Source organism: Ylistrum balloti, unplaced genomic scaffold, assembly GCF_031769215.1.
Source record: "Ylistrum balloti isolate Yb309-2 unplaced genomic scaffold, AGI_CSIRO_Ybal_v1 Utg370566, whole genome shotgun sequence".
Lineage (NCBI taxonomy): Eukaryota > Metazoa > Mollusca > Bivalvia > Pectinida > Pectinidae > Ylistrum > Ylistrum balloti.
Window position 1 is genome coordinate 676,886 of NW_026782355.1, and position 12,667 is coordinate 689,552.

Here is a 12,667-nt window from a genome sequence, read left to right on the forward strand (position 1 = left end):
GACAACTCAGGTTCTGAAAAATTATCCGCAACAAGGGAGACAACTCCAAAAATAATTAACAGGTCACTTAAAAATGCAAAGAAACACTATCATCCCAAACACTCGGGGCATACAAACGGAAAACGAAAAATAAACAAGCAAACAAAAAAAAACAAAACAAACAAACAATCTCAAGTAGTCTCTGCCTATTACGGAAATCAGCACCTTGCGGAAGTGCAACTAAACAATATGAATAAAATGGTCATTTTAAACTCAAAACATTGAAATATCGCCTTATATAAACGATGTGCCGATGAAGACGGTTTTAACATTACCCGAGTAACCCTCTAATTATGATGTGCAACAATCCGTTTAAAAGAGCTGTTGCGAAATGTCTTACTTGAGGCGGGGATAACACAGGACATGTTCTCCTGTCTGTTGACAACTGATAACATCAGTGAAAGCGGATGTTAAACTCCTACACCAACAAGTTTGAAACCAAGATCGTGATATTTTGTTGATCTCGTGAGTACTTTTAAATCAATGAATTCATATGTCCACGAACTATTAAAGTCAGTTAAAGTAGATTTATTGACCTATATTTTATCACAAGAAACAAGTGTCTAGTCCAGAAAAAAGTGTGTGAACCACGGAAATCGAGCCCCACTAAGATATATAACATTACATTAACATTAGAGCTTAATCCATAGCATTTTATCTTCAAGTACAATCACTCATAAATTCCTTAACACTTTGCAGAAGTTTATTATACCAATACAAGGATCAATGTTACAAGATGTCGGATGACACAAACTGGTTTTCCTTTGTCAAGCGGTTTCCATTTTTTCCTGATAAATGGTAATTGTGTTTACAATTAGGTTGTATGCTTTATGCGAGTTTTATTTTTGCACTAGACAAGTACATCTTATAGCTATGAAATTGCACTACTGTGAGCAAATTGTCCACACAACATTTTCAACAAGGACCGATGAATAGGTGACTGGTCCGAAATTTCAAAACAACAATAAAAAAGCAAGTTGGCTAATTTGAGTGAAAAACAAAGAATGTAATTACATTTTGAAAGGAAGGAGAAAATTCAAAAGGTCAGTTCACAGTCCAAAATTGGACGGAGAAAACGTCATGCCGAATCCATTCCTGTCAAACAGTTTGATGATAGTGACAAATCTCTTGAGACTCCCCACGTCACCACAAGCCCTCACGTCGTCACCATTGCCAAATCCGTCATTGATGCATCTTATTTCTTCTTCAATTAGCCTACAAAGATAATCATGTAGAAAATTTATTCGGTATTAAAGATTTCTAAAGTTTTCTAAACTTTTTAAACTTTGACTTTTATTTTCATGAATCCTCCTATATTCTATTTGCTATTCCTTTGAAAATCTAATGAAATAAATATTACTCTCCCTTTAAATATCTATATTTTACTTGTATGAGAGACTACATCGATCTCTCCTGTAACTGACGCTGTCACTGTCGGAATACACCTGAAACATGTAATTTTGTCTGTATTCGGCAGTGACGTAAAATAGTTGTATTTCGACAAGTGGGTTAATTTGACAGAAGAACTTTCTAATTTACTTGAAAATAACGTTTAACAATAAACATAACTGTTGAAATAAGTTATTCTTTATCTTGTAATGAACACGTTTGTCTACGAAAATTCATAAAATAGCTGTAATATCCGTTAAAGTAGGGTCTATATTCCTGCGCGGAGCAAGTATTTTGACGTACGTACTCAGGCAAAATGTCAACGTCAGGTAAACAAAGATTGAACAACAAACCTGTTGAAATTTTGATGGTCTAATTTTCAGACAATGCTGCAGGATAAATAGAATGCATGGTCAGTGTATTGCTCTTTAAGCTGCATTTTGGTTCCCGACAGAAAGACAAAAATACAGCTTATATTTTAAGACTCTATTTATTATACCATTGCTTCGCACGCAGGAAAATGACTAATTTGACAAAATGCGCTTCAACAATACTTGGTCATTCGATTTTTTTTTTGTTTTTGTTTTTGTGATTGGGTGGAAGGGGGTTGCGGGTTGAAAAGGCATGCACGAATGGGAGATATTTTAATATCTCTCGAAAACGCGCTTCGCAGGTAAAATAAGACATATAGTAACCCATTCAGCCTACACGTTTGCATATAGAAATATGCTCAGGCAATGATATGTACTAAAATAATGCCTTTTAATCCGTTACTTAACCAACGTTCCAAACAAGTTCCCACAATCCTCTATAACCAGTCGGGAAGTACTTTTCTGTCAAATTAAGAAACCAAATGCCGAGTCATGATTTTCCCAGAGTTGTGAAACGACGAAGGAGAGTTCCAAATGTTTCCAATTATTAACTTATTTCTTTGTCTTCCTGGATGGTGGTAGTGCAATTTCATTTTAATTGGATGAATGCTATACAGTGTTGTCAAGATTGTCAAACTATTTCAATTCAAACCAGCTATAAAATCAATGTTTCTACATGATGTTGATTTCTACAAAAAAAAAAAAAATCACAACGCTCTCCCTAAACTCTCTAGTTTGAAATTGTGCTTTTAATTTTTAAAACATCACAATACTGTAAACTTTTCATTGACTGTTGATTTTGTCTTTTGACACTATTTCACGGTGATATTCTTTGCATCTTAACGTCTAAGTTTAATGTGTTATGAGCTTAACATGTTTGCGGCGATGATCATATCGAAAATAAATAAAAAAAAATAAATCAGTCGAGAACAAAAAAACGAGACAGAATGTATAAAATGTACAGATATGTTAACAATTCAAGATGTCATTCACAAAGGCACCGCTGAATATAAATGACGCCGCTCAAAATGTTACTTGTGTTTACGAAACAACAAAAATAAAAATAAAATATGATATAGATAAGGCTCACTTTACAAAGGATAGTACAAAAGACACGAGTGAATAGTACCTTTCAATAAAAAATAAGAATTAGTTATTAAGGATAGTATGAAAATACAAATAAGTCGCACCTTTCAATAAAAAATTAGAATTAATTATTTAAAATAGTACAAAAATACAAAGAAGTCGCACATTTCAATAAGAATTAGAAAATAAAATTGTTTTTCTATACGAATTTAGATCAATAAACAGTATTGTTAAGTAATTTATTTACTGCACTATACAGCCGTTGTGTAATAAATGTAATATTTACCTTTTAAATAAATCTTTAAGTGCATTGTAATTTTTTGATCGAGATGCTTCCTTTTGTCTTGCTGGTGGAATTCTACTCATCGAACAGAAGCTTAAGACGGGTACAATCTCTTCACCACATACACTTCCCCAGTAGTAGTTAACAGCCGTAAAACCATCAAGTACTGTGAAATAAAGATAGAATTACAATATTTATACACCAAGACGAGACGGCGTTGATATACAAATCTCAATGCGATGTTAATATAGTAATATCAAAAGCGATTCTGTGATTTTCATTCAAAACTGACCCTCATTTGACTTTCCCTACCATATCGTTCATTAACAATCATTGAAGATGTGTAAAGTTGGCAGCATGTTTATTTTAAATGGAGATTAAGATACTTATCATTCTCTGTGGAATGTAAGGCGTCAAACAACTTTTTCCTAGATTGCAGATATTTTCTGTATATGAAAAGGACTGGGCTTCCTTTACAACTTAGGAAACCCACCTATACATTATACAATCTTTCCAATGGAGAAATTCTGACTAATCATGCTTTGATATTACAATCATATAGATTACCTATTAATGATAAGGATACGAACCTCCCTCGTTTATCCTCCTGAATTAATAAACTTCACAAGAATCCATATGATCAATGTTTTATTACAATTAATTTGATATTCAAGAACCTGTTCCCATTATCACGATTTTCGTGCAAGAAGTCGAAGTCGTCAACTTACGGACAAACTCAAAAGATGCTGGTTTGTGATGTTTTTTTTCGGTGGTCATAGTGACCTCGTTGAGAAATATTTTGTTTCTTTGTGCGATATGAAGTTGGACGTGTTTAATGTTCGTTAGTTTACCTGTTGGTTCCATTGTTGTGAACCTTCTGCTCTTTTGAGAACGTGACATCACTTACTCGGATTGACTATGATTTGCATGGCGGGGGTAGTTGAAGACGTTGATTTTTCGGAACACCTGTTCTTATTCTGTCGTCTTTTTTTCAGGAATCATGACCAAAACTTGATGATTCATAGATATACCATATGTTTCTGTTTTATATCACCGTTATGTTAGAATACATGTTAACCAATGACACTTCTTATATATTTATATTCTTACTTGTTAATCATTTTCTTAACAAGATGATTTTGACCGCTTAACATTCTTTCCTCAAAATTACTCTTTTTTTATAATATTCTTTTTTATCTTGTACACGTGCATATTATAGACTAAACAACATGAACATATTAGTGCCCTTGCTTTGCCCGCAATTTTGGCAAGACTAACGCTATTACTGCGACGGTGTTTGGGTTGTGTTTTGCGAAATGACAGAGGGGAAATAAACACCCTCAAGGTAAGAAAAGACAAGATTGTAAGAATGTTGTTTCCTAGAACAAACCAAACTGTCACCACGTTGTTTATTATTAGAAAAAAATAATGAAGATTGGCATTTGAAATAACAAAACGTAAGCGACCATACTGACTAATATATGATTTAAAAGAAAATACAAATATGGCCGACCGCTGAAGTGGATAACTAACATATCACTGACACGTCCGTGAATAGACTGACTCCCAGCCTGGTAATAAGACAGATCATATTTCGTTATTCAAATTGTCTTTTTGAGTTAGCCGCAAGTATTATTTTAAGCTTGATCCTAAAAAAGAGGGTTACCATGCCTTTCTGCTTCATCGACGACACCATTCAACTCTTGGTCCAACCAATGTCGAGTAGGATACGTGTGAGATTTTATGCAAGTAAATTGTTTTTTTCTATTAAAGAACATCTGCTTGTAGATCACTTAACACTGCGTCTTGCTGCATAATCTGTTTTAATTTCTTCACACCAAATTGAGAAATTTAATTCACGAGAATTAGAAAAAAAAGTATTATTTTTATTATATTTCTAATAGATAAGCTGTTTACTCAAAGATATGCTTGGCTCTCAAATTCGTGGTAAGTTATAATAAGTGTTATTTGTTGATAACAAATATGAACAATAGTAAAATTGGAAATATTTGTGAATGTTAATACAAATTTTGTTGTATATTGATACATTTCAGATTTTAGTACCAAGCTCAAAACAAATTTACTCTTATCTACTTACATTCATTAAGCAACGGCGTGAATGTACCATTCGTCCAACACAATCCATTCAACACGGTCATATTTTGGAAAAATTCACGTTCTGCAGAACACATATTTAGAGCTCTAAGTGTTTCATTCCACACATTGGCTTGATTCCTGTAAAATGGTATGATATAAAATATTCAAAAAAATGTTTCTCTTTTGTACAAAGAGCGATTAAATTTTAGCGAACATTCGAATATGTCTGCTTCTTTTATCAAACAAAGAATGCAATGGCTGAGCCTTGACGAAAGTTCGCTATTAGGCGAAAGTCAGTTGTGAAATTTTAAAATAGTACAACATTTATATATATGAAAAAAAATTCAATATATACAAATTTGACGTCAAGTCAACGATTCAATATTCATATTCTTTATGTCACCAAATTATAGTTAATGTATTTGTCTCCCAAGTAATATAGTACTTTTAGTAATGTACAAATCTATGAGGACGAAGTAATTGTAAAATATGAAATTTGCCACAAAAATTTAAAAAAAATTAAGGTGAAACTTGTTGTCATGGTATCATATCTTAAATGTACTACACGTGGTCAATGTTATTACCAAAGCTCTATCTAGGCAGTTCGCATGAAGGTCATGTTATACTAAACTTGTGAAAAACTCTGTTTATCTATTGTGTAAAATTACTTAAGTTCTATAATATTGCGGTGTAGACCTCTCTTGGTCTGCGAGAAGAGAAGAGCGGAGTCCAGACGGGAGTCTCCACTGGTGGGACGCGCACGCTCGTTCAGGCTTTTGCCTGAGAAAAAAAATCTATGTCTGAAATTTAACAACTTTTGATTATAATGGTGCCGCAACAAGTTTAAAGTATATATTTTTGCCTAGCATGTACATTTACATTGGAATTAAAATTTCTATTCCCACCGTCTTCTTCATTGCAGGACTACGATAAAATACACATTGTGGTAATGTCTGACAGTAAAACAAGGTCTTCTTCAATATTGACATGGAAGCTATAGCAAGGGAGGCTACTCGCATTTGTACTCATGCAAGTAATAATGATATAACATATATATGCTTCACGTGTTTTCACCATAGTTAACTAATTATTTTATTTCATATTGATCTTGACCTGTGTCTTACTTGATGTTCTTATTTAAATACATAATTGTAATTAAGTTCAGGCGTTTGATACATATCACTGATAATGTGCTTATTTAACATATACATGTATTCACTTAAAGTTTTACTACATGGGGTATTCCTTAGACTGGGGAATTTTCCTGCTTAAAGGTTTAGTATAAATATTTACCGAGGAAATGTCCAGGTTTTATCATTATACCGGGAAAATGCCTGGATTTTGATGTTTTAATAATTTACTGGGTGAATGTTTAGTACTAACACCAGGTAAGAGTCTGGATTTTAATGGATATTTACTGGAGAAATGCCCATATTTAACTACATACACCAAGGGAGTGCCTGGATTTTAAGTGGTTTTCTTACTGGGGGAAATTCTTTTGATACCCGAGGTATGCCTTGATTTTAAATTTTTTATTAATTACTAGGGGAATGCACGGACTTTCATCTATTCATTGTTTATAGGGGAACGCCAATAGTTACTTGTTGTTACAAGGGTATACTGGTTTTTACATTGCTAAGATTTACTGGGGGAATGTTCCAACTACAGTACCACTAGGGAATACACAAATTCGGTTGCCTTTTCCGGGAAACTCCAGGTGTTTAAAATTTAGGCAAAGAACTGGCACTGACACTCTTTCATTAATTTGCTTTACTGGCATCCAAGACTCAGCTGGTCCGATAAGACGATCAGGACGGCAGACAGCCCGCGAGCATACTATCAATATCAGACGAAATTGATGATGGTACAGCTAATAATATAGGTACGCGATGCGTCAATCCGATAGGCCACAAGCGGCTGCTGCACCTTCCACTAGCTCCAATCGTCAAGAGCAGAGCTATCCAGGTATATGTAGGGGGCAGACTACAAGGTAACTGCCTCCGACTCCACTTGTCCAAAATCGGCCCCGGACTCGGCTACCAATTCAACAACAGAAAACAGCCAGTCGACCATTAACCTATCTGTGGCAGTCGAGCAGACTATGCCGAGAGTTCCAAACAGTATTTCATTTGAAACTAAGGCCGTGTCATCAGATCCTTTAATATTATCAATGCTGCAGAAGAGAACCGTCCCAGTAACCGCAGCAAGATCAGCGGATCAGCGGCCCACAAAACCATTACAATTTGCCGATATTTTCCTTGGAGTAGCTGGTGAAACTTACCATGTTGATATTTGCAGCATATCCCGACCTTTAGATATATTTGTAAATGCTAAATTGAAAGCAAATTTTTTTCACCAATAAATTCCTTGATTTTGGCTTATTAGTGAAGAGAAACCTACAAGAAAAAGAACCCTTGAGGATTGAATTGCAAGGCAGCCATTAAATATATTGATCAGTAGCATTCGGTTTTTCACATCTTTGCTTAGATATATATTTAGGCCTATCCTCAGGCAACAAGCAGCATGATAAAATACGCAGGTATTATTCAACGCTCAAACGGAGGTCGGGATTGGCTGTTGCAATGAATTATCATGTAAATTTTAGAATGTGGTATCAAATATGCCCCACAGCTTAAATTGCATATACCACACTCAGAAATATACATGGAAGCAACTGCTATAGGCCTGATTTTTGTAATGGGTGTGGTGTGTGTGAAACACTGCCTCTAGAACCGACAACCAACAAATCATTGGTTCTGGACACCAACAATCCAACTACCCACCCAATCTTCTTCAGACGCCTGACAAACAACAACGGAGTCCTCCCCCAAAAAGTTCATTGTCCAAGCCGATTACATTGGACATTGTTTTTTTTTCTACTCATCACTCAGAAGTTTTGCTTTTGCTAGAGGGTTTCAAGCAAGGTGTTTATCTACAGTACAAAGGGCTAAGATATTTCCACTTAACGACCAACCTTAAAACAGCTATAGAGAACATGCCGTTTGTAAAAAATAAGATACAAAAAGAAATAGACAAAGGTCGATGTATGGGTCCTTATTCTTTACTACCCTATTCTGATATTAAGTGTTTCAATTAGTCTTAGTTTCAAAGAAAGAAACCAATGAGTATAGGGTTATACATGATCTGTCTTTCGCTGAATGTTTTTGAAATAACGATGGTATTTCAGCCGAGAACTCTTCAGTAGTCTATCAGTCTGTTGGAGATGCAATACAACCTATTAAGAAGTATGGTAAAGGTTCATTGTTAGCAGAGACAGACATTGATTCTGCGTTTCGGATGATCCAAATTCTTTCAGATGATCAGTATTATTTTGACCGTGTCTTACCCCCATGGGCTGTTCAATTTCATGTCATTTGCCTGAGGCTTTTAGCTCTGCCATTCATTGGATTTTACATCATAAGTTTAAAGCAGCAGGAGTAGTTAATGTTTTAGATGATTTCCTTTTCACAGGACCACCTAATGCATTGCAATGTTACACAGATGTAACAAATTTTATGTCATTTGTTCGAATACATCTATTCTTATAAAACAAAGCAAAACAGAATTTCCCACAACCTGTTTAACCTTTCTTGGCATTGAGTCAGACAGTGTGGCCATGGTAGCACGGCTTCCATTAGGTAGGTAACTGAAAATGATTGAGAGTCTGAATTCCTTCTCTCAGAGTCGTAAGGTCACACTTGAAGAACTTCTGGTCTTAAATTAGTTTGCTTACTTTTGCTTGTCGGTTACTTTTTCCAGGTCGCCCCTTTCTGCGAGGATTGATTGATCTCGCTTGTGGCCTGACAAAACCGCATCACAATCTCAGGCTTAACAAAGAATCTAGTGCCGATTTGGCTGCTTGGAAAATATTCTTGAACTCTTTCAATAGTACATAAATATTTTTGCCCCTTTTACTTTTACAATATGTATTCAAATTTACTGTTGTATCGTCGCTTAGGTCACTAACATAGAAGATAGTATTACAATATAACACTTCTGTAATTATTTTATCAGCAACTAATCTCATAATCTACCCAATGGATTCCCATCAAACTGCATGCATAATCAGTATAGTGTCTTGTTGTGCACCTTATTATCAGACATCGGTCACTTTTGTAGCCTCAGTTTCACATTTCAACAAAATGGCCGTCATTCCGCCATTTTCCGACCTCTGATTCGTCGAAACCTAAATATCCTCCGATTTGCTTGCAATTGTAATGAAAGTGTATACTATAAACAATTTAAGAAGGGCCAGGTGGTGTTCTGGACGGGCTGTGAAAATTTGGGGAAACTAGATTATAGAAACATAATCAATTTTCAACAATGATGTCATTTTCTGGAAGAGATATTACAAAATCTTCTTGCTGAGATAAGAATCATAAGAATAAAACCATCGTTTCTTATCGCTTATACATATAGTAATTACTTACCGGCACAAATTTTCAGAGGACAAATGCAATCTTTCCCGAGTTATCAATGTATTCGTCGATCGAAAGAGTTTGTTACCCTCTTCATTCAGAAACACTCTAATACCGCTTCTATACGTATTAGCTACGTGATTAATCGTTGAACAATTGGGGTCTTCAACAAGTTGCCTGCGGTAAAGGAAACCAGACCAGAAAGGATTTTGTGAAAAACCGGTCACAAAGGACACTGCCGCTATCGTGAAGAAGATTCCAGCTGTGAAATTTAACAATAAAACAAGTTTAAAATGCAGTTCCCGACTATGAAATTAAACAAGAAACACGTTGTTGAAAATGCAGTTGTTATCGTTGAGTCTGTCGAATGATCAAATAACTTTCCAATACCATATTTAAGTTATCACGATCAAAATTCAGGAAACCATTAATGTAGCCAACTAATCATACCGTGTAGTCTTGCGTGAACAACCATAGTGACGGGCGATCAACTGTGTACCTTTTGCTCTTCTGCAGTGAACGACCAGTGATTCAGTCTTCTGAAATCTTCTTGTTATTGCCATTCAATTTATAGTTGATCGCTTAATGTATCATGTAATATGACAGGATTTCCGATCGCTTGACCTTGCAATATTTCTAACTCCTGCCATAGTCTGCGACCTCCAATTTATGAATGACATTTAAAAATCGCACAAAGTTCATTAGGTTATCAATCGTTACACCAGACGGAAGTGGTTTAATTTCCCTAACGAGAGGAAGATTACATGATTTGTGACTTTATTCTAATATCACCCAAGCTGTAAATCGTTTAAAGGCTATCAAAATAACTGATCTCGTTTAGTTTCTATGTGTGTGCCATTCCAGTAATGTCAAAACAAAATACTCAAGAGTATGTCATGAAAGATATGTCCAAATCAAAGAAGAAATATTTTGAGAACAAAATCATACACCTGATTTAGTTTCATGTTGACGATTCGTATACTTATGGAAACTGTGCTCCACTGTTGGCCGGCTTACTTTTGTTTTCACACGAAGCTCAACTTATAAAAGAGCTAACCAAAACAGGTCAAAAAGACCTTACAAAGTCGTTTCATTTCACTTTCAGAATTATTTAAATAACAAGAGATTTATTGACCACGTCAATAGTATATACCCACCAGAATAGGAAAGCAAAACAAGACATTGTCTTCTCCGTCAGCTGCTTACCCTGATTTTTTTTCTACAACGATTGTCAACAACATTAACAGCTTTCCACCAAGCTTAATGATAATCGTGATGATTTCAATTTCAATATTGCGATTTTTTTTCCATTTCAGGATAGCAACAAACCCGTATTCCCAACCTATGGTGTTTACAAATCGTGTTTGATTCGATATCCGAAGACCTGTTCCCAGTATCACTTTTTACTCAAGAAGTAGTAAGACAAGATACCTGTTTGTGAAAGTTATGGGTAAGTTGTACAGTCATCAAAGTGTTTTATTGGGGTATGTTCTAAAGCTTTGTGAGATATGAAGCTGGACGCATTTGATACTCGTTAGCTTGCCAGTTGTTATCATTCGAGAAGCTGATACTGTTTACTTTGACTGACCAAGATATACATGACAGATTTGTCAATGAAGCAGAAGAGGTATGTGAAATTTTAAGTAAATGCTGTCACTTTCTGGACGATTAGCCTGCGACGTCCAATTTATGAATGACATTTAGAAATAACACAAGGTTCATTTGGTTATCAATCGTTACACCAGACAAAAGTGGTTTCCCTAGCGATGAGAACATGGCATGACTTTATTCTAATGTTACCTAAGCTCTAAATCGTATAAAGGCTATCAACATAAATGAGCTCGTTTAGTGTTTACGTGTGTGCCATTCCAGCAATGTCAAAACACATGCTTCAGGTTCCTTTTTCATTTTACCTCTATTTACATACTAACTCATGAAGTGGTTCAGAAAATACACAAATGCGTTTTTCTAAAATAATCTGATATATGAAAATTACTAACTTTAATTAATCATTGTGTTGCTGTACCTCCCCGTCATTTTATTAACTCTCCTTTAGATCACTTTGGATTTTCCTTCACAGACACGTAAGCTTAATATTTAGGCCCTTGACATCACTGACGAGCCCTAGAAGGACGAAACAGCTGTATGATGTATCACCACTGACGAGCCCTAGAAGGACGAAACAGCTGTACGATTTAGTTAAATTTATTGTTTGGTTCTACTGAATTATTAAATGATAGTACACACTTTTTATACCATCTTCCGATTACGTTACAGAATTGAAGCGGTATTCAATATCCTTAAAAAATTTCTGTTGACTTCGCGGGCTCTTTTAATCCACGAATTCATGTGTCATTTTTGAGCTACATTTATCCACGAAATCAAATTTTCTCGAAAAAGTGATTTTTGAAAAATCACGAAAATTGAGCCAAACGAAAATATATGATTTTACATTATACCAAAGCTATAATAATGAGAGTAAGATAAACAATTATCCGACAATAAACAATATGTTTAAGACATTTAATCAGGTTACATTTACTTTCCATCAGATTTTCTTAATTCTTTAACTGGGATTCATATGAGGACGTGTGTCATTAGGAACACCAAGAGTGGAAAATACGACACAGAAAGTAAAAGATTCCAAGTGCTGCCTGTATACTAATATGTGTCCATGTTCCTATGAATGCTTTATGATTATTCCTGTGTATATGAACATGCCATGCAACAAAAATATAAGTACACATAGTCATTAAGTCCCCCAAACTAAGTTAAGGACTTATTGTTTTTACTCCGTTCATATTATTATTATCATTACAAGCTAACCACCAATACGTATTTACATATAAATGTATTCAAGATGCAGATGTGTCTAAGATATCTTTTTTCGGTTAAGTATTCTATTATTGGCCAAAGGGTTCGTTGACACGATATAGCGGTCGTGGACAAGCAAAAAAAAACCTTGGAAACGATTTTGGTACAGG

General features: G+C 35.0%; 1 protein-coding gene across 1 annotated transcript; it reads right to left on the bottom strand.

Annotated features, from left to right (window-relative positions):
- Positions 1–724: 724 nt before the first annotated feature.
- On the bottom strand, positions 725–10,272 carry LOC132556366 (uncharacterized). The gene is made up of 5 exons (XM_060220774.1): positions 10,134–10,272; positions 9,696–9,945; positions 5,267–5,403; positions 3,172–3,334; positions 725–1,254 (listed from the first exon to the last, which is right to left on the bottom strand). The coding sequence occupies exons 1-5, from the start codon at positions 10,156–10,158 to the stop codon at positions 1,089–1,091; spliced, it is 741 nt and encodes a 246-aa protein (XP_060076757.1). The 5' UTR covers positions 10,159–10,272; the 3' UTR covers positions 725–1,088.
- Between the last annotated feature and the right edge of the window lie 2,395 nt (positions 10,273–12,667).